We start from the raw sequence: 23,023 nt of genomic DNA, 5'->3' as shown, positions 1-23,023 counted from the left end.
CTCCAGTGAATGGAGAGTTCTGGGGTGAAGACAGGACAGAGGAATGGCTGTCCTTGCTTCTCTCGTCTCTGCAGGCAGAACCCACCAAGCAGGTTCACGATGTGTTTGCATCTCGGGCTGCCCTGTTACCTGGTTCGTGGTCAGTGGCCACAGAGAGTCTGCAGAAGTCTTAAGTCTAATATTTCTTGTCACTTTAAGACCGGGGGGGCCAGTGCTGTGGCACAGTAGGTTAATGCCCTGTCCTGAAGCACCGGCATGCCATTTGGGCTTCAGTTCTAGTCCCAGCTGCTCCTCTTCCGATCCAGCTCTCTGCTATGGTCTGGGAAAGCAGTGAAGATGGCCCAGATCCCTGGGCCCCTGCACCCACGTGGGAGACCTGGAGGACACCCCTGGCTCCTGGCTTCAGCCTGGCTCAGCCCTGGCAGTTATAGCCATTTGGGGAGTGAACCAGGGGATGAAAGACCTTTCTCTCTGGCTCTCCTTCTGTCTGCAACTCTACCTCTCAAATAAATAAATAAATCTTTAAAAAAAAAAAAAAAAGAAGTCAGATACAGTCTGTGAACAAGTGAAGAGTCCCCTCCATCTGCTTACTGAGCACCTGCCGAGAGGACACAGCAGGGAACAGACAAGTCCCGGCCCCTGCAGCACCCACTCTAGTGGACGGGGACCGAACAGAGAGGTAAAGTAGGTTTCTGAGGTGGAAAGAAGCACCAAAGACAAAAATAAAACGGAGAGGGGGCAGGTGCCGCAGTTAAGACGCTGCTTGGGACACCCGCATCCCACATGGCAGTGTCTGGGTTCAAGCCCCAGCTCCACTCCCAATTCCAGTTTCCTGTTAATGCACACCCTGGGAGGCACTGGTGATGGCTCAAGTGGTTGGGCTCCTGCCACCCGCGTGGGAACCTGGACTGAGTTCCCAGCTCCGGCTTTAGCCTGGCCCATCTCCAGCCACTGTGGCATTTGGGGAGTGATCCAGCGGATGATGGATCTCTCTGACTGTCTCTTTCCAGTCTGTCTTTAAAATAAATAAATAAAGCTTTAAAAAAAAAAACACACACACAGAGAATCTGGGGACGGGGTAGGAGGAGAAGTCTGCAAATGCAAACATCAGTGGCCACAGGGAGAGCCACTCAGAAGGTGACCCCTGAGTTAAGACCTACAGGAAGGAAGACCCCCACCCCAACGGGCCCTGCAAACAGGAAGTCTGCCGAGGGAGACGGCCTCCGGTGGGCAGGGAGGGCTGGAGGCCCAAGCGCCTCTTCCTGCCCAGCCTCACCCGGGGACTCTCAACATGAGAAGTGGCTACCAGAGTCACCTACATTGTTTGGTGATTTTTTTTTTTTTACATGAATCTGTTCCTGTTAAAAGCACACACAATAGACGCTAAGGTTACACCGACTTCAACGAATGGCTGCAACGTTTAAAAATAAACATCTGGCCTCAGAGTGCAGACCCAAAAGAAACAGCAGCCTGTGTCCACTCAAAAGACATGCACAAACAGCAGCCTGTGTCCACTCGAAAGACACGCACAAGAATGGCCGGAAGTCAAAACCTGCAAAGAACTCAAATATCTGCCCACAGCGGGATGGGGAGACAAACTCTGACACGTTCCCAGTGCAGAGAACTCCACGCCATGAACACGGAGGAGCCAATGTCACAGACATGGTGGCAGGCAAGAGACGCTGGGCAGGATAGAGCTCACTTGCATATAAAGTTCAAGAACAGGCAAAACCAACCAATGGCCTAGAAGCTGAGGCTCCCTTTAGGAAGGAAAGGTAGGCTGAGAGGGGGCCCAGAGGAGCCTGCCTTCACTTGGGTCCCCATTACACAGGCCTGTTCCCACACAAAAACCCACTGCACTCAGCACTTCAGATGGGCACACTTTAATTGTACGAGCATTAGTTATATCTCACTAAAAGGCAATTTTTTAAAAACCTTAAAATTCAAAAATTTTTTTTCAAAACTTAAAATTTTTTCAAAAAGTTTAAAATTATTATAAACAATTTTTCAACTATAAAACAGTATTATAACAGGGCTCAGTAAATGTTTGCTGAATGAATGAATGTATAAAGAACTTAGATCCCAAGGCCAGTGTTGAGGTACAGTGGATTAAGCCACTACTTGCAACATCAGCATCCCATACGAGCGCAGGTTCAAGTTCCGGGTTTCAATCCAGCTCCCAGGTAATGTGCCTGGGAAAGCAGCAGAGAATGGCCCAAGTGCTTGGGCCCCTGCTACCTACATGGGAGACCCAGCTCCTGGCTCCTTGCTTCGGCCTGGGTCAGTCCTGGCTGTTGTGGACATTTGGGGAATCAACCAGTGGATAGAAGATATCTCTCTCTCTCTCTCTCTCCCTCCCACCCTCCCTCTTACTTTTCTTCTCTCCCTGGCTCTGCCTTTCCAGTAGATGAAAATAAATAAATAAACTTAAAAAAAAATTGGGCTTAGAATTGTCAATGTACAAGGCCACTGTCCAGATAAACCAGAACATTGGAGGGCTCATCTTCCTTGACCAAGCCCTTCGTATACTGTAAGCACAGGGCACCTTGCACATGTGCCTCCCACATCTCCCTGTCTCCCCTGGGAGCCGGCCCCTTATGGCCCCAAAGACTGGCAGGCGGCTTCCCAGAGGGTGAGGTCACAGCAGCCAGCCAGGCTGGCCACGAGCACCAGGGCCTCAGCAGGGCACACAGAGGGCCCATTGACCTCCTCCAGCTCCCCAGGGCCACTGCCAAGGCCAAGCTGGACCCAATGACTCATCAGCCCTGCCTGACACTCAATGCCCCATGCATTGAGTGGGTGTGGGAGGTGCTGGGCTCCCCCAGCGCTCGGGAAGGGATTTTCCACTGGCTCGGAGCCAGGGCACCCTGCAGGAGGAAGTTGCAAGACAGGGCAGCCCCGGGGAGCCCAGGGAGCAGGGTCAAGGGCTGACTCCAGGGTGCAGGGGCCGCTGGGGGCCGGGAAAGGGCACAACCAGCAGCCTCCTCCCTTTGCAGCCTCTGAGTCTCCCTCCCAGAGGAGCCAGGCCCCGAGCAGCAGGGCTGGGCCACGAGTCCACACCTTGACATTCTCCTCTGTGAGACCCTTCTCCACGGAGTCCGCCACATTCTGCCGGATGCGGTGCAGGAACGCCTGTGGGAGAGAGATGGGCAGAGGTGAGTGTCCGCATTGGCCAACCTCCTCCAGAGCACAGTCCCGTGGGCGGCTCACGTTCCAGCACCAACCAGGACACGAGCAGGAAACAAGGAAAGAGCCGTTCAAACATGAAGTTCAATGGGAATGTTCCTCGCTCCAGTCAGGCCCCGGTGTCTACTGAGCATCTACCACGCCAGACCCAGCACATGGCACCCACACCACAGAGCCCCTGCCCCCAGGGACCCTGTGGCCCAGAGATGAACAGGCAGCTCCCAAATCACCACGGTCTGCTCAACAAATTCTCAGTGTTACAATGGCACTGAGGCATGGCCAGGTGCCGCCTCCGTTCTTCACAGCCAATCAATACCACGAGTCGCTCAACCTACTCTGCAAGCCACGAGACTCGGTTGTAACAGAGGCCTGCGCTAGGTGGCTTTGTCCAACTGCAACAGAAGTGTTCTGAGCAACCCAGGGGGGGCCGGGCCAAGCTCTGATGGGCAGCAGGTTGGGGGGAGGGGGTAAGCACATGTTTAAGGGCCAGGCATGTGGTTTGGTAGATGAGACCCTGGGCTGAAGCTCCTGCACCCCATATCCGAGCGCCTGGGTTTGAGCCCCAGCTCCTCTCCTGATTCCAGCTGCCTGCTAATGCAGACCCTGGGCGGCAGCAGGTGGTGACTCGGTAGCTGGGCCCCTGCCACTCATGTGGGAGACCTGGATTGAGCTCCTGGCTACTGACTTTGGCCTGTTCCAGCCCCAGCTGTTACAGGAATTTGGGGAGTGAGCCAACAAATGAGAGCACTCGCGCTCTCTTGCTCTCTCAACTAAATACTTTAAAAATCATTTTGCATGCATTTTGGACTCACATTATCTTCAGCCTATGTTGGGTTTGTCCATATGTGGCACCATCATAAGGTGACGGGCAGCTGCAGCCCCTCCTACTCTGCCACCACGGGTCCCCCCGACCACAGCTCATTTGTCCCCCTTTGTCATTTTTTCCCTTTTCCTTACAATTTAAAATCCAAACTCTAACACAGTCACATGGCTCAAAATCAAAAACTATAAAATGTCAAAAACAAAAACTGCTCTACCCCAGTCCCCATTCAGCAAGCCCCTCCACACCTGCCATGGACACCACAGCTACCAGTTTCTGGGCTATCCTTCCAAAGAATCTTCAGGCAAGAACACACACAAGGATGTGAGAGTGGGTGTGCACATGTGAGTGTATGCAGCATATGCATATGTATATGTGTGAGACTGTTGTGTGTGCTTATGTGTGGATGTGCAAGTGTGCACATGTGTATGTGTACCGTGCATGCATGCAGATGTGTGTGCATGTGTATGCGACTGTGTGTACTGTGTGCATGTGTGTACATGTGTGTATATGTGTACTGTGGGTGTATTGTGCATGCATACATGTGTATTATATCTGTGTGCATGTGTGTGCATGTATATGTGTACTGTATGTGTGCATGTGTGTGTACATGTGCGTGTTATATCTGTGTGAATGTGTGGCTATGTGTGTGTGTGCATATACATGGGTATGTGCATGTGTGTGCATATGTACGTGTATATACATGAGTAGTGTGTGCAGGTATGTGAGAGTGTGAATGTACTATTCTCTGAGCAGGCTCCTTCTCACCCCGCAGGCCTCAGCCCACGCCTTCGTGCATGTATACATGTGTGTATGTGTTATATCTGTGTGAACATGTGGATATGTGTATAAACATGTACATGTGTGAGTACGTGTATGTGTGTATGTATATGTATATACATGAGTATGTGTGTGCACACATATGTAAGAGTGTGAATGTATTCTTCCCTGGGCAGGCTCCTTCTCACCCACCAGGCCTTAGCCCAAGGATCCTCCCCACACCTTCATGCATGTATACATGTGCATATGTGTTCTGTGTGAATGTGCAGATATGTGTGTGCATATACACGTGCACATGTGTGTACATGTATATGTGTGAGTATGTGTGTGCACACGTATGTGAGAGTGTGAATATACTATTTTTCCCTGGGCAGGCTCCTTCTCACCCACCAGGCCTTAGCCCAAGGATCCCCCCATGCCTTCACATGGTTAGCTTCCTTCCCATTTTGCATTATCAGCCTATTTCACAGGCGAGAAAACTAAGGTTAAGCAATCGACACTACTCCTAAGGAAGAGGCAAGTTAGGAAGGGAACACAGCTGGGATTAAACCTGAACCCCAAATCTAATAGAGGTCAGGTCTAGAAACTGATGGGTTTGAGTTCAAGCCACAGACCCCCTTCCTTCCTGCTGTGGGACCTCAAGAAGTGCGCCAGCCACTGTGAGTCTTAGCTTACTTTGCCCAAGCATGGGGATGACAGCAATGCCACGCCCAGCCTGCAGAACATACTCGGATAAAGTGAATGGAAGCGTCTCGAAGGCAGGGATCTTGTCTCTCTCTCATTCCCAGCTGTGTCCCTGGGACTGAGACTAATGCCTGGCACACAGCAGGTGCTTACAAATCAAAGGACAGCAAGAAAGATGTCTGAGGCGCGTGAGGAGCCTCCCAGAGCCCCCAGGAAACCTGCAGATCCTGCTCCCGACAGCCAGCGAGTGATGGGGACCAGAGTCCCTAGAACTGGCTTCCACGCCGCCCCCATGCTGACAGGAAGTGGTGTCTCCAGGAGGGGAGACAGCAGCAGCATGGGCCAGCATAACAGAGAGGCAGGAAGCCGGGAGAGCTGCTGGCTGGCCTAGATGGGGCCGCTGTCCCGGTTTCTTCACAGGCGCTGGCCACGGCTATTGTGCTGGGACAATGGCAGGCTCTGGCCACCCAGGAGGAACGAGGACTGGCAGCCAAGCCAGCGCGACCTGGGAAGAACAGGCAGGCTGGGGCTCTGGCCCCAGGCACAGGCAGCCCCGCCACGGCCTCTGCACAAGCAGGGTGGGTAACAGGACCCCCAGGGCAGTTCTGTCCAGGGCCCCACTGTGGTCATGAGCCGCTCTCCCACTGGACTCCACCCCCACCCCCTTACACGCATGTGCCCAGCCTCAGAAGCTCTGGCCACCCTGACCGCAGCCCCACATCTGCCCAAGCCCTTCTCTTCCTTACATGATGATAATGATAATGATGATGATGATGATGATGATGAAGAAGAAGAAGAAGAAGAACTGCTTCAAGGATGCAGGAGGGAAGACACAAAAACACAATCACCAGCACAACCTCACCCCTTCCCAGCGCTGGCAAACCTTAATGTTAGGCCCAATTTGCTTGAAACCGTGAGCAGAGAGACGGTTGTCCAGCCTGGGGGTGGTGCAGCCTGGACAGGACATATGAGGGGCTGGGGCGGCCCTGGCAGTGGTCTGTGCCTGACCCTTGTGTGGTTATGCAGGCGACTATGTGTGCAACGCTCCACTGTGGGCACCCAGCTTAGGGCATTCCACCCATGTTACAAACCCCAAAGCAGCAATCAGAGAAAAGGAACCACTCCAGAGAGGGGAAAGCTGGTGTCTTCTCTCCAGGCAGGGTATGCAGCCCCCCAGCCAAGGCGTCCTCATTCCCACGCACCCCATGCCCGTGTGCACCTATCTATGAGCATACGAGAAGGCTGCTGTGCGTGTTCACAACCTGTCTATAAATGCCACGCTCCCAGCACTGTGCCTGTCTTGCTCCATGTCACACTGCCCACATGTGTCCAGGCGGGCATGGACACCCATCCCTACTCTGTACCACTGCCAGCAGTCAGCACCCCCATCACGGGGCCTGAGGACCCCTCTCTTTTGTTTTATTTTTTTTTATTTTTTGACAGGCAGAGTGGACAGTGAGAGAGAGGGACAGAGAGAAAGGTTCTTCTTTTTCCGTAAGTTCACCCCCCAATTGCCGCTGCGTCCAGTGCACCACGTTGATCCAAAGCCAGGAGCCAGGTACTTCTCCTGGTCTCCCGTGCGGGTGCAGGGCCCAAGCACTTGGGACATCCTCCCCTGCCTTCCCGGGCCACAGCAGAGAGCTGGACTGGAAGAGGAGCGACCGAGACAGAATCCAGCACTGGTGTGCTGGCGCCGCAGGCGGAGGATTAGCCTATTGAGCCGCGGCACTGGCCTCTGAGGACCCCTCTCAAGTGCAGGGCAGTCCAGAAGTACTGGAGAAGGAAGGCTGCCAGGAAACAGCCCCCAGTGATGGGCAGGAGCTGGTAGGCAAAGGCAGAGGAGGAAACTGAGACAACAAGGCTGCCCCAGGAAGATCCTGCTCCCCAGGGCCCTGCAGTAACCTACTGGATGACACATCTTCCTAGGCACGCTGCCGTCCCGTCTCTCGCAGGTGTTTCCCGGGGGTAAGGTACTCTCCTACCCCGGCACCGGTGTTGGCAGATGCTTCCTGGGGTCCACATGCAGACAGACATGCTGACTGCTTCATGGCTGCCTGGGAGTTTAAAGTGCAGGGGCTGTGCTGGGGCACAGAGGGTTAAGCTGCTGCCTGGGGAAGACCCACATGGGAGACCCAGAAGGAGTTCCAGCCCTGGCTGTTATAGCCATAGGGAGTAAACCAGAGGATGAAGGCTCTTGCTCTCTGTCTCTCCCTGTCACTCTGTCAAACAGATAAATAGATCTTTAAACACACACACACACACACACACACACACAGCGGGATGGAGCCACTAGCAAGCTGCACACCTTTAAGCTGCTCTGCGGTGCCCCTGTTGTCGACAGCGCCCCAGTGAAGAGCCAGGTGCTCAGGTGTGGCGCTCTCCTAGGTGTGTCCCTACGGCCACCAGGGACGCAGGCAGGGCCGATGGCCGCAGTCAGGGCTTCTTGGATGGAAGAGCAGGAGTCCCCTTCGGTGGACACCTAGGCCCTCAGGGCTCAGGGGCACAGCTCCCTCCAGGTGACAAATGGCTGGCTACACGTATGGTCACTGCACCTTCAGGGGTCTCCCCCAACTCTAGGCCAGGCTATGCATGCGTTGTGCTACTACTTGGGTTCCAAGGCCCTGCTGTCACCACCCTCAGCTTCCGCCCACCCAGAGCCCTCAGAGCGCCCCCTTTCCTTTGTTCTGGCTGTGGTCTGGGGATGTCCCACCCTCCTACCCTCCCCCACCCCAGCCAGGCCCTCTCAGGTTTCGCCATGTGTCTGGTGAGGTCACCCCAGCCAAGGCAGAGTGTCCTTGGGGGCAGCAGCCCCATCCCCTACAGATCAGGTTGCCAGTGTCGTCTTCATCACACAAAGTGACTTCAAGGCCCCTTTGCTTCCTTTTTATCTCCAGGGAGAGATTTATCCTCCCAAGGCTGTGGCCACAGGTTCCAGACAGATGGCAGCTGCCTGGGACAGCCCCCGGCCAGCTGTGACCCACAGGGAAGGTCCTTGGTTACTCCCTGACACTCCCTGCTGTTGGGCAGTGGGCAGTGGGCAGTGGGAGTGGGCTGCGGTCTCAGCCAGGCCAGACTGCCGCTTTCTAGCTGTGTGGCTTTAGATAAACCCTTCACTGCCCTGGGTCTCAGTTCCTGCCTCTGTGAAATGGGCACACAGGCAGCTCCCAGAGCCACTTTAGGATTAGGACACTGGAGCAGCACCTGGCCACAGGAGGGCCGAAGGCGGTGGGGGCAGGAATGAGTGTTAAATGTGTTATGGATTGTGGGGAGCAACTCGGACTAGACTAAGTTACTGGAATTAAGACTTATTCTATGCATCTGCTCTCCCACAATATGGCGCTGAGAAGGGAGAAGCAGCTTCTACACAGCTGCCTCCAGTTCAACCAATAAACTGTAGGACCTGCTCCTGATTGGAGGAGAGCAGCGTACTCGGCGTGTGGGTAGCAGAGTTGGGATTGGTGGAAGAGGACTATAAAGGAGGAGAGAGACAACATGCACCAGGAACATCTAAAGGGAACATCTATCTGAAGGAACACCTGTGCAGCCCCCGAGAGAGCCGGCCGGCGGTGTGCCGCTCCCCCGCGGAAGTGGGGAAGGTGGCAGGGGGAACCGCCCTTCCACGGAGGTGGAAGGGACGGTAGCCAACCCGGGAAGAACCAGCAGCAAACCCGGGGAGGGCCGAGCAGACAAAAGAACAGCGCAGGGTCCTGTGTCGTTCCTCCACGAAGAGGGGGAGCGACATAATGGTGCCGTGACTCGGATATGAAGCCTAGGCAGGGTTTAGTGTCGTTCCTCCATGAAAAGGGGGAGCAACAATGGATAGGTGTGGCCCAGTGGTTAAGTCACCACTCAACACACCCACATCCCATATCTGAGTGCCTGGTTCCAGTCCCAGCTACTCTGCTTCCAATCCGGCTTCCTGCTAACCCATAACGCGGGGAGGCAGCAGGTGATGACTCCAGCATTTGGGCCCCTGCCACAAAACAGACTTCTGGGATCCTGGCATCACCTGCCCCAGCCCTTGCTGTTGCAGGCATCTGGGGAGTGAATCCGTGAGCGGTGTGCTCTCTTGCTCTTTGCGTTTCACATAAAATAAGTAACTTTGTTGAACCTCATCGTTAAACAAAAGTCACAGCACCACGCGCTCTGCCCCACTTCTGTATGAGCTCTGCTCCACCAACTTGTTGGGGCCGCCTCTCTTCTTCTCCGCCTCCCGCATATGCACTTCCTCCACACCTGGCTTCCTGGAGCACACCTGCCTGACAGCTGTGATTGACACTGGGACTCCCACCTCTCCCAGGAGGGTTAACTCCCATGCAGAGAACAGTGAATGCAGAGAGTCCGGGCCAGGGACAAGACAGGGAGACAGGAGGCTGTCCTGGGGGCTGGGATTATCTCCAAGGACTGCCCATCCCGTCCCAACAAGCTTTCCAAGGGGCTCTGTCCTGAGTCCTTCTGTTTCCTCAACTTACTGCCAGCTCCCATGTGCAAAGGCCCTGAGGCACTGTCCTAGGAGCCAACAACACACAGCCCCATCCCTGCCCTCCTGAAGCAGACAAAAACCTAATTGCAAACCGGGGGCAGGCACCTGGAGCAACAGCGAGGTCACCACCTGGGACACCTGTTCCTCCCGTGGGGACCCCTAGGCTCAGGTCATCGTTTGGCTTCTGACCTGGCTTGCTGCTAATGTGTACCCTGGGAGGGAGCAGGTGATGGCTCAACTGCCCGTGTCCCTGCCACCCATTGGGGAGACCCAGATCGGGATCTAGCTGCTGTGCACATTTAGGGACTGAACCAGCAGACGGACAATCTGTCTCTGTCTCCATCAGTCTGATGGACGATCTCTATCTTTCTTGGTCTCCCCCTCTCTCTGCTTTTCAAGTAAATAAAAATACATAAATAAATTCAAAAAATTCCTTGGAAAGCTGGCCGGTGGGCACGAACTTCCAGCTGTGGGGAGAGAAGCCCTTGTGCACGCTGCACAGCAGGGTGGCCGCAGCTGACAGCCACGTGTCCCTGGTCTCAGAAAACCCAGAAGAAAGGACCGGGACATTTTCACCAAGGAAATGGTAACGAAGCAGACAGGCATGCCCAGGGAGCAACATGACACGTGGTGACACAAATACCGCGTGGTACCCCACAAACATGCACCATTCTTACGTGTCAGTTAAAAATTAAAATGTTCAAAGACTAAAAGTAAATAAAAATAAACGAGTAAAATGGCAAGTAGGAGACAGGCACTGGACCTGGCAGCTTAGGCTGCCCATCCTACACCAGAGTGCCTGGCTTTGAGTGCAGATCCAGCTCCTTGCTAATACACACCCTGGGAGGCAGCAGATGATGGCTCAAGTGCCTGGGTCCTTGCCACCCACATGGGAGACCTGGATGGAGCTCCAGTCTCCTGGCTTCAGGCTGGCCCAGCCCTGGCTATTGTGGGCATTTGGAGAATAAATTGTCTGTTTTACAAATAAAATGAATAAATATTAAAAAAAAAAAATAAGGGGTCAATAGAAATGAGTGGCATGAAGACAAGGCAGGGTGAGGGGTGAGAGAGGGATGGGGAAGGAAAACCTCTCTGGTAAGATGGCATTGAGCCAACACAGGAACCAGTGTCCAAAAGAATGGCATTGTAAGCGGAGGCAACAGTACAGAGACCCTGGGTACTTCTAAGCCAATCCTCTCTAAAATACCTGCTCTAAATCCCTGCTCCTGCTCTACGCGCTCACAGCACCTATCTCTGTGGAAAGTATTGGGTTCATTTATCAGTCTGTGTCCATCTACTCCACCAGTCTCACCCTCAAGACGTTAACGTTTGCCTATGCCAGTGTTGTTAGGAAACTGGCGAAGTTTTGGCCAGGTGGCCGCATGGCCCAGCTACCTGAGCCAGGCTCCACCCCCATTCTAATGGGATTTGCTGCTCCTGCTTCCCTGCCCGCCCTCAGGCAAAGTTTTAAAAGGGCCTCTTGGCCCTTCTCCCCTGCGTTCTCTTGGTTCCTCTCTCTAGCCTCTTCCTCTGGTCTCTTGGCTCGCACTCGCTTGCTCGCTCCCTCTCTCTCCTCTCCTCCAGACCTCTCTCTTCTCTCCTTGCTAGCTCCTCTCCTCTGTCTCTCTCTCTCTCTCTGATACTCTCTTTTTCCTTTGCCGCCCCTTCGCTCCGGTCTGTTGGGTGTTCCCAATAAACCCTTTCCCTTACTCCGGTGTTCGGTGTGTTTTGTCACGGCTGACATTAATATATAACAAGTGTTGTACCCCAGAACCTGGTACTGGACTCAACACAGAGCAGACCCTCAATAAATACGGGTTTAACTGATCAAACAGACTACCCCACTCCCACTGGGCGGCTAGACCCAGAAACAGGGAGCCCTCCCCCACCAGCCCTACCCCAAAGGAAGCTGAAGCAAAAGCAAAGTTGCTACAACCAGTTCTCAGCAGGCCTGAGGCAACAGCACAGAGGGAACAGGCAGAGAGGAAGTCGGCAGGCAGTTCCCCACACAGCCCAGCCACCACCGGAGGAGGCCACCACCAACCCTGTCTACTGGGGCAGCACCACTCCTGGATGGAGCTGAGCAAGGCCTGCAGGGAGGCCTGAGTTTAAATATCAGATTTCCCGTTACAACTCCAGTTCCCAGCTGCTTCTGCAAAACAGGACATGCAGGTCTCAAAGCACCAAGGGACTGCAGGTGGCTCCAGCTCCAAGCAGTAACCTCACTTGGGGGACGGGTGAGCGGCCTCTGCTTTCCCCACCAGTCCACCGCTGCACTCCTGTTCCCCGCAGCCCTGAAGGCTTCTGAGTGTGAAACCCCAAACCTGTCCTAGACACAGGCCTTGGGCCGCCCACTCTCTACCTTCCTGCCTGCAGGCTTGCTCCACGTGGCTTGCTCTGGGCCTGCTCTCTGGTGGGTATGGACCCCACTCAGCTTCTAGACTTCTCTTTCTCCCCTAAATAAAGCCCTCACTCTCCTGTGCATTTCTCTCATGAATAAAATCCTTAAAAACTTACCATGTTGTCTGATCTATTTGAGCCAGTATTCAGAATTCTTCTCTAAATATGTGGCAAGAGCCCACAGGCTTATTAATACTGAAAATTATTAATAAGCAGGAAGGTATAACAGCCAAGTGGGGAGTGAACCAGTGGATGGAAGCTCTCTCTCTCTCTCTCTCTTTTTCTGCCTTTCAAATAAGCAAATGTTTAAATAAATCAGTCAATCTTTTAAAATGTGTGCTGCGGCTGCGTGCACAGTAAGGTTATGTGAACGCTAAGGTTATGTGAACGCTAGCTGAATAAGCTATTACACCAAACAAAAGAGGAACCACGGGGTGGTGCTTCGGATAGAGCATGCTGGGCTCTCACTATCAATGCCACCAGCACCCCCTCCTTGGGCCCAAACAGGCGGGCAGCTGGGAGGAAAAGCCACAGTGACAGGCCTGCTTGGCTGGGAAAGGCCCGCTCTGGGGGGCATTTCCCACCAGAATGTGCCAGACAAAGCCCACCAGGTCCCTGGGACCCAGGGCTGCAGGGCGGGGCAGCTGGACAATGGGTGGAATGCAGGCACACACACACCCCACTCCCAGGCGGTGACACTTGACATCAGAAGACAATGACTTTCAAGAGGTTTGGTTTTCCTTCCGTCCAATTTTTTTTTCCACCTCTCCAAACAATTGAGGGTGACTGGTGCACCTCCACCCCCACCCCCAGGGATTTCGAAGGATTGTGTTCACAAAGTCAGGAAACAATACACAAAAGTGAGGGAATGCAAAAATAGACGGCCTGGGGCCGGGGGAGGGGGCCCATTTCCCAGCACTGCTCAAGCCCCAGGGAGGCCAGACTAGGAATGCTGGTGCCTGCAGCCTGAAGCCTGGCAGTTGCTGGGTCTGTGAAGTCCCCGCCCCCAACATGGCCCCACCCCACACACACACACCCTCACTTTACAGGAGTGGAGATGAGATGGCTGTTCTCAGTGCCTGAAGCAGCAACCCCAGAGCTCCAGCTCCCGGGAGAGAGCAGGGCTCTCGGCTCAAGGCCATCAGGGCCACACCCCTTCCAAGCAGAAGACCTTACTGTGTCTGCGGGGTCCATCCCCAAATCTGGCCGTGGGACACCTTCCAGGTGGAGACAGGGACCTGGGGCCTGCAGAGGCAGGAGACAGAGGGATGCAGCCCTGCCAGACCCATGGCAGAATTCAGGCCTCCAGGGCCAACCAGTAAGGGGACTGGGCTGCAGGAAAGCCACCAAGTCTGGGAGACCCCACGAGAGACAGCCAGGGGCCTTGCACCTGCTCTTGACGCCCCTCCAATTCTCATCTCCTTCACCTGCTACTTAACAGCAACCCTCCTTCCCTGCCCGAAGCCCACACACCGAAGCCCACATACTCAGTACCCCCACAGCTATGACTTCCTCGTGACTGATGTCAGTGCCTGCTCCGCCTCCAGAGACCTCCTAGAAATCCTGCTCAGCCCCAGTTTTATTCTCTCCTCCACCCATTTTCATTCAGTTACAGCCCAGCACTTAGCACCACACCATGGTGCCTAAAATTCAAATGCAACACATTTGTGGCAGGCAAGGTAAGTGCTTGGATGGATGAACAGATGGACAGGTGGCCCACGGGCAGGAGGATGGGACACAGCAGAGAGCCTGGGATGGAGTCCTGCCTCTGCTTCTAATTCAGCTTCCTGTTAATGTGCCTGGGAGGCAGCAAGTGACAGCTCAGGAACACGAGTCCCTGCCACTAGAGTGGGAGACCTGGAACTCCTGGCTTCAGCCTGGCCCAGTGCCAACTGTTGCGAGCACTTAGTGAGCAAACCTGTGGATGGAAGATATTCTCTCTCTCTCTCTCTCACTGCCTTTCAGATAAATAAGCAATGTCCAGGACACCCAGAAGATCACAAGTGCTGCACACCAGCTGGGTGATTCCTCTTCTCTGGGCCTCAGACAACACAGCATCCACAGCTGAGAACCCGCCTCACCCTCACTGGGTGACCCTCGGAAGCTGCCCCTGAGATCCGCCCTCAGCTCCCTCTGCTGCAAGGCAGGGGTTGGATGGGAGGATCCCCCGAGGCCCCCGCTGTGGGGTCTGGACCACACGCTCCACACCACCCCCCATCTTCCAGCCACACCAGCAGCAGCCAACCCCACACCCCCATGCAGCCCATGAACGCGTGGCCAGGGACCGCACCAGGGAAAGCCCTGCAACAGCTCCTTCCCCAGGAGACTCGACCACGAGCAGGGCGAGGCACAGGGACACTCCCCACCCCCACCCCCACACACAGAGGCCCTGAAAGGGTGGCAGCTGAGACCCAGAAGACCCCACCACCACCACCGCCGGCGAGGACCTCAGCTTCCTCTGCTATAAAATGGATTCAAACACCTTCCTGGGCAGATGAAACAGACAACAAAATCAAGTTCAGCGTCACGCCCCAGTGGAATGCCAGCACTTACGTTACTTATCATCACTGACAGGCCCTCTACCTGGGAGCACATCTTTCTCAGAGGATCTCCACCAGTACAGACCACATAGTGCTTTCCAGGCACTTCCCCCCACCCCGGCTGTGCTGGCTGGTCTGCCTTCCCTGGGTCCCACCTCAGGACCTTTGTACCTGCCATCCCTGATCATCACAGCATGGCTCATCTGACACCTCCTCATAGAGCCTGCCTGGACTCCCCCGGCCCCCTGCCCCGGTCCTGCCAACCATCAGGGATGAACCGAAACAGGGCTGTCTGCATTGTGCGACTTCAGGGCCCTTTCCTGCGTGTCCGTCTTGAGTTCCAGCTATATCCACAGCTCTGGGGTGGGGTGAGGCAGACACACGGTGCTCAGTACAGCCATGGCTCTGGATCTGCAAGTCCCACGTCCACCAGCCAACCAACCTTGGGTGGGAAATATTTATTTTAAAAAACTGCATCTGTACTGCGTGTGCACACTTTCTCATCAAGGCAGTGCAGCAGCCACTTCCCCGGGCACCGTAGGGCGCCCGAGACAGCCTGCACACAGCGGAAGGGGCTGTGTGGGTTCCCGGGACCATATGGCACCACTTCATTTGACAGCCCTTGAGGTCAGTGGGGGTCCAGGGCCACCTGGGATGATGCACTTGGTGACAGCAAGGAGCAGGAGGGCTGCCCTGTGACACCGGGTAAATGAGCACCTCCAGCCCGCTGAGCAATTTGGGAACTCAAAGGAAACAACACAGAACAGAAAGCGCTCAGACAGGGAAAAGAATGGGACAGAAACACTAAGCTCAGAATCAACAGACCCCACAAGGGGTCTCTGGGCTGGGATGCCAGAGGCCCTGGGGGCAGAAAGTGCTCTTGGCCTTCTCCTGCCAACGCCCGCCACCAGAACCGGGTCACGCTGGTCCTCAGCGTGTGACAGAGAGGGCACCGCTACTGTGAGGCCAGCTTTGCCCCATCCATGCATGGGCCACCCTTGCTCAGGCCCTACCAGAAAGCACTCCCCCTGTAGCCTCTGGCAGACCCAGGTCCCCTGCCTTCCTTCTGCCCTCCCTCCAAGGAGCGAGGTTCAAGGTGTCTCACGATGTCAAAAATAAAAAAAATTTAAAAAAAGAAAAAGGCCGGCGCCGCGGCTCACTAGGCTAATCCTCCGCCTAGCGGCGCCGGCACACCGGGTTCTAGTCCCGGTCGGGGCGCCGGATTCTGTCCCGGTTGCCCCTCTTCCAGGCCAGCCCTCTGCTGTGGCCAGGGAGTGCAGTGGAGGATGGCCCAGGTGCTTGGGCCCTGCACCCCATGGGAGACCAGGAAAAGCACCTGGCTCCTGGCTCCTGCCATCGGATCAGCGCGGTGCGCCGGCCGCAGCGCGCCGGCCGCGGCGGCCATTGGAGGGTGAACCAACGGCAAAGGAAGACCTTTCTCTCTGTCTCTCTCTCTCACTGTCCACTCTGCCTGTCAAAAATAAAAAAAATTTAAAAAAAAAAAAAAAAGGTGTCTCACGGAACCTACTTCCTTACAAGTTTCTGTGTCCCTTGGGTAAATGTGGACTACCTTTTCCCTTCCAAGAGCACAACTACACATCTGATTTAAAAGCCAGCTGGGAGCCACCCTTAGGTCAGTGGTCTGACACACAAGGTACAGGGCCTAAGAATTATCCATTCATCTTTGCAAAGGAAATTGTCCAGGAAACTCTTATCTGACTCAAGAGGTCCAGGGAAAGCCAGAAAATCTGCTTGTTCAAAAGCTCCCAGCCAACCCTGAGGTGCACAAGAGAGCAGAGAGAACTTGGGATGGGCAGGTGGTCAGTGGGGGCTGCACAGAGGAGGCGTCTCAGAAGAGCCCTGAGTGTGGCCTTGAGACACAAGTACTGGCTATGCAGAAATGATAAAGGAAGGGAACTAGGAGACAGATCTGCAAACACTAGATGCAACCTTGAGATCACCTAACCCCTGATCTCTCAGGCTTCAGCAGGTGTCAGAATCCCCTGAGGCATTCGGGAAACCGCTAACTCCTGGGGCTCCATACCCAGGGGCCCCAGTTCAATGGGATGGGGGGACCTGGACATCTGCATTCCTAACAGGCTTCCTGAGATGGGTGCTGGACTTGGTGCTGGTTGAGTCCGATCCAGTCGGAGCGTGTGCAGCGCCTGTCGTCGGGAAAAGTAATAAAAACACAGCTAGAAACCTGGAGGCCGCATCCAGCAGCAGCTACCATGACATTCTGGCGAGCCACCCTGCGGTTTGTCCCACGCAGATTTTAGGAGTGACAGTCTGCTAGGTCCCCTCGCTGAGGGCCCAGAGGCTGAGGAAATGGGCGTGGGCTCCCGTGTCTAACCACTCCCCTAGGAGGAGACCTGGAGGCTGGGTCCCACGTGAGCAACAGGCTGCACATCTGCTCCTGGCACTCAGGGCCTTTCTCAGACTCTGCGCACCAAGGCAAGGTCTCACGGGGGCCGGGGGCTTGCCGCGCAGGGGGCTCCAGCTATCCCTGCCGGCTGCTCTGCCAAAGGCCTCGCATCAGCTCACGGCCCTGAGATGCCGCCGAGGCAGTGAGCTCAAGTCCTGGGCCACAGGGAGGCCCCAGAAGCCTGGGAGCAGCAGGGTCCAGGACAGACGCTCTCTGTGGATTCCTCACTGGGGGACCCCACTCACAGCACTTCACCCACACAAGCTCACGGGGTCCTCCCCGTGCTCCTGGGAGAGGGTGGAAACATGACCACCGACAGGTGAGCACTTGGCAGGCACATGTCCCCATCACCATCATCATCATCGTTACCTCATTCAATCTGCCCATTCGTAGCACTGAGCAACAACTGGGCCCAGTGTCTCCAGTGGCACAGATAGGGCCCAGCAGGAGGTCCACGCTCCCGAAGAGAAACAAGTGGACTCTCACGACCCCTCACTCTGTGGCACGGCTGCTCCTGGGAGGAGGCTAGCCTTGTGCCCCGTGACACTGGGTGACACATCCTTGTGCCCACGGCTGGCCTCTGCCTGCAAAAGAGACCCCAGCCCTTGGATCACCCAGGGTCTGGGACCAAGGCTCAGAAACACAGCAGAGACCAGATGACTGGATGGATATAGGTGTGAGTCTATGGGCCCATAGCGGGTGGGACAGAGCCACAGAGGACAGCACCCCAGGGCCCCAAACATGGCCCCGTCACCAGCCCGAGGCCCCAGCCCCAGGCCCAGAACCCTGCACTGGACTGGGAACAAATGCCCGGCTTCCCCCTTCCTGGCTGTGGGACTTCCTGCCATGTCAAGCTGAGAGGGAAGTCAGCAGCCCCGGGGGAGGGTGGCAGCCACACAAATCACAAATCACAGTGCATCTGCAAGAAAGAGGAAGAGGCCGTGCGGGCTGGGCCGGTCAGGCGGGACGGCCACGCGGCAGAGCGCAGCACAGCAGAGGAGGCGGCCGTGGCGGGCCGCTCTTCAGCCTGGCATGTGGCTGCCACCTCCGGCTGGCGGTGACCCTGCCCTCCAGCCACCCACCAGCCGCAACTTTCTTGGGAGAAAACCACACACTTGTTCATTCTTTCATGAGACAAGTGCTTACTGGGGAGGTGACACGAGCTGGACCTAAAGGCAGTGGCGGGGGAGGGGGGTAGGCCACGTGGCCCCTGGGGAGACTTTCTGACAGAGGGACCAGGGCAGTGGCGAGCGGGTGGCATTCAAAGAAGTGTGGAAACCGGCAAAGCTGAATCAGGAGGAGCAAGGCAGGGCACAGCAGGCCACAGGGCCAAGGCCGCTGGGGTCTTTGGCTTCCTTCTGGGGAAGGGGGGAGCATGAAGGGTCTGTGCTTGGGCTGGGGGTCCCAGCAGGGCTGTCTGGTGAGCAGTGCTAGGACTCCAGGCACCCCTTGAAGCAGAGCCCCCCAGTTCACCAACAGATGGGATGTGGGGGAAGAGAGAGGAGTCAAGGCTGCCCCAAGCCCTCCACCAACCCTCACACACACCCCTCCCCGCTTCTGGCCTGCACACCAGTCCTGGGACAGGACTAAGGCTGGGCTTTGGGGCCAGGGGTAAGAAGGCAAGGCAGTGTGGCAGGGTGCATGGGCCACTGGGCGGCAGAGCTCGTACAGCATGGACGGACTCAACGGCACTCAAGCTCAGCACTGAGAAACCTGATTGGGCAAGGTGACCCAGCAGGGGCATCCTGGGAAGGCTGCCTGGAGAAGGCACATCAGAGCAGAGACCACAAGACCGAGGAGCCACACACAAGCAGGGGAGGGGGTGCAAACTACTGCCTCGGCACTGCAGCTGCCACTCCCCGCGCAGGGGCAGAGAGCGTGAACGAAGGCCTCCAGGCTGCAGAGCTCTGGGGCCAGACGCAGCCGGGCTTCAACTGTGGATTCCGCCTCTCGCTGTGTGGCCTCCAGCCGGGGACTCAGTTTCCTCGTGGCTCACAGAGGATGATTGTGCACGGGGGAAACACAGCGGGATGCCCACCTCCCTCCTCCCCCTGGGCGTCCTGAGAAGCTGCTTTGTCGGGAAAGCCGGGAGGAGAGGGGGCAGGGAGCAGGGGGCCCCACAGGGTGGAAACCACAGGCCAGGGGCCCCGCTTCCATGCACACCTCCCAGCCCTGGGCAGCCCTGGCCAGACGCACAGCAGCCCAGTGGGGATTTTCCATGGGTTCAAAGTGGGAAGTCCAGAACATGTACAGCCACCAGCCGGCCACGGAGCCAGGGTGTTTTTCCACAGTGGATTTGGTGGCAAATGGCTGGGGCAGAGCAGCAGGGGCCATGGCCCTTGGTTGGGAGAAGCTGGGCCCCTGATGATCGCCCCTCCCCCAGCCCACACCAGGTCCTTGTGTCCTTGCTCTCTGGCACCTGGAACACTCTGCCCTGCATCCCCGCTCAAGCTGCAAGGCCAGTCACTCGCTCAGCACCTAGCAAGTGCCAGTAGCACTGCTTGAGTCCTGGGATGGGAAGCGAGCCGGCGACGCAGCTCTGTCCCCCCTGCCTGAGCTGATGGTGGAGAGGGGTGGGGGACAGGGGAGAGGCACAAGTACAGAGAGGACGCACCCTGTGCAGAGCGTGCAGCAGGAGCGGCCCAGGTGAAGGCAGCAGGCCGGTGCTGTCTGAAACGCGTGCCCAGGAGAGGGCTCTTGGATCGGGGGACGCATAGCTGAGACCTGGAGGAAGTGAACCAGCAGAGGCCAGGGGAGCACACAGCACTCTCCTGCAAGGGGAGAGCCAGTGCAAAGGCCCTGAGGCAGGGCCTGCCTGGCTTGTCCAACGAGCACCACAGCTGCAGCAGAGCAGAAAGGTGTGGGAAAAGATGAGGCGAGGGCGTACGGGGTAGAGCAGGTGTAGGGACACAGCAGAAGAGCCTGGAGGCGACGGCGTGCAGACTGAGGGGCCAGACTTCTGTTCCAGGAAGAGCCTCCCTGAGGGAGGCCGGGCCACTCCAAGGACCAGATCACTGGATCCACTGATCCTTTCCCCCTGGGCAGTGCAGCCAGGGCTCCAAGGTGAAGGGGGACCCTCCCTGGTGTCCCTGAGCCTTACCTGTCCCCACCTGCAACACAGAGACTTGCGTCCAGCCCAGCCTCCCCTGAGAGGTCTGAGGAGGGGTGGGGCGGGTGGGGCAGATGGGGCAGCTGGAGGCTGGGCCACACCAGACCCCTACCCCAGGGCTGCACAGAGCCCCTCGCCCAAGACCCTCCCAATGCCACTGTCACAGCAATACCTACTCCAGGGCCCCAGCCCCTCCAGCAGCTATGAGCCAAGGCTTTGAGCCAAGGGGTCCAGGGAGGTGGTGCCTGGCAACCAGACGCCTGCTTGGCAACCATGGCAGACGTCAGTAGGTTCCATGGTGACCGCAGCCACCCAGCCAGCCCTGCTCAGCCCCCTAGAAAGCGGTACGACTCAGTTCCCTGAGTTCCAGGCTCAAGAGCAAGGCCTGGTTTTCGCTTTCTCCTTCCTTTTTTTTTAAAAGATTTATTTATTTGAAAGTCAGAGTTACACAGAGAGAAAAGAGGCAGAGGCAGAGGCAGAGGCAGAGAGAGAGAGAGAGAGAGAGAGAGAGAGGTCTTCCATCTAATGGTTCACTCCCCCAGATGGTCGCAACGCTGGAGCTGTGCTGATCCAAAGCCAGGAGCCAGGAGTTTCTCCCAGATCTCCCACGTGGGTGCAGGAGCCCAAGGACTTGGGCCATCTTCTACTGCTTTCCCAGGCCACAGCAGAGAACTGGTTTGGAAGTGGAGCAGCCGGGACTAAAACCGGTGCCCATATGGGATGCCGGCACTTCAGGCCAGGGCGTTAACCCACTGCACCACAGCGCTGGCCCCTCACTTCCTCCTTTGATGCAGCTCAGCGCTGGGCCCTGAGTGGTCCACCTTCCTTCTCTGGTCATCTGGCCTCTCTGGAAGGAAGACCCATGCCTAGCACTCAGGGCCGTTGGAGAATGCAGTGATCACCCCTAAGATAAGGGCAGGGCAGTGAGCGCGAGAGCACCCGCGCTCTGCACGTTCTGCATGCAGGCAGTTCACCTAACGCCTCCTGACACGGGTGGAACTAGTGCTAGCACTATTTTACAGGTGGGAAAACTGTGGCAGTGACCGGTACAGCTGCACACACTGAGCTGGAGACGGAGCTCCACACTGGGCCCGAACCCCGCCACCAGCCTGCCTGTGATGTGTGACGGCCCCAGGTGTTTCTCCCACCATGTGGTCCACTCAAGAAGCACTTCCCCTGCAGCAAGAATAATAAAGGCACCACGGCTCACTTGGCTAATCCTGTGCCTGCGGCGCCAGCACCCCGGGGTTCTAGTCCCGGTTGGGGTGCCAGATTCTGTCCCGGTTGCTCCTCTTCCAGTCCAGCTCTCTGCTGTGGCCCAGGAGTGCAGTGGAGGATGGCCCAAGTGCGTGGGCCCTGCACCCGCGTGGGAGACCAGGAGGAAGCACTGGCTCCTGGCTTCGGATTGGCGCAGCACACCAGCCGCAGCGCACCGGCCGTAGCGGCCATTTAGGGAGTAAATCAACGGAAAGGAAGACCTTTCTCTCTGTTTGCTCTCTCGCTGTCTAACTCTGCCTGCCAAAAAAAAAAAAAAAAAAAAAGAAAGAAAGAAAGAAAGAAAATAATAAAAATGAAGGCCAGAGCATCCCCTGGGACAAAGTGTGTTACAGAGGTCAGGCCCTCTCGGAGGTACTCACTCTGTTGTGTGGACTCAATCCGCCAGCTCCAGGAGAAGCCACCAGGAACAGCCTGTTTCCAAGAAGCAAACCAAGGCACAAGGAAGTGATGGAGCCTGCCTTTAAAACAGCACAGCGGACCGCTCTGCAGCACAGAGGTAAAGCTCCCGCCTGCAACACTAGCATCCTTACAGGCGTCAACTCGTGTTCCTGCTGCTCCACTTCCGATCCAGCTCTCCACTATGGCCTGCAGCGGAAGATGGCCCAAGTGCCTGGGCCCCTGCACCCACGTGGGAGACCTGGAAGGAGTCCTGGCTCCTGACTTCTGTGGCCACCTGGGGAGTGAACTGGCGGATGGAACATCTTTCTCCGTCTCTCCCTCTCTCTTTGTAACTCTTTCAAAGAAATATATAAATGCTGGGGGTGGGGGGAGGCACTGGGAAGAGGTGAGACTGCAGAGACTGCAGCTTACACGTGGCTTTCTGGCACCGACACCGCCCGCCACCCAGCCCTCAGTAGTTGCTCGGCCCGCAAGGCCCAAGCACGAGAAGGCCTCTAAGCCCCAGTTCTGCCGACTCTCCAGCCCTGCCACACACCCCGTTCTGTGGGTGTCGGCGCTCACTGGCATCCACCCCAGGCAGCAGCACAGGGGGCTGCGAGACCTCAGTGGGCTGACCACCACGAGGGGCATGTATCCCACTCCTGCCACCCAAACGACCTAGCAACAGGTCCTGAGCGGGAACTGACGGCTCCTCAGTGCCGCATCACAGGTCTCTTAGGAAGAAGTTTGAGAGCACACAGAGCCACGGAGGGGCAGGCCTGGGGTACCGCCTGCCATTGGTGGGGGATAGGGCGATCCCCAGGTACCAGAACCCTTCATGATGGTCTCTGTTGATACCAAGGCCACAGGACCCAAGGTCTCAGTGAAGCCATGCTACATAGCCTGCAGCTTGACCTGAGACTCAGCTTCCACATCTGTA

At 56.4% G+C, this 23,023-nt stretch overlaps 1 protein-coding gene across 1 annotated transcript in view; it reads right to left on the bottom strand.

The window, feature by feature from the left end:
• The window catches only part of PREX1 (phosphatidylinositol-3,4,5-trisphosphate dependent Rac exchange factor 1), a 161,815-nt gene that overhangs the window by 95,075 nt on the left and 43,717 nt on the right, over positions 1-23,023 (bottom strand). The window contains exon 2 of the mRNA XM_070051408.2: positions 3,061-3,132. Within this exon, the coding sequence (XP_069907509.2) occupies positions 3,061-3,132 (72 nt within the window). The remainder of the gene's footprint in view (positions 1-3,060; positions 3,133-23,023) is intronic.

This window comes from Oryctolagus cuniculus, chromosome 11 (genome assembly GCF_051225735.1).
Source record: "Oryctolagus cuniculus isolate XC-2025 breed Fujian yellow rabbit chromosome 11, ASM5122573v1, whole genome shotgun sequence".
NCBI classification, from domain to species: Eukaryota; Metazoa; Chordata; class Mammalia; order Lagomorpha; family Leporidae; genus Oryctolagus; species Oryctolagus cuniculus.
This window is presented reverse-complemented; position numbering and strand designations above follow the sequence as displayed.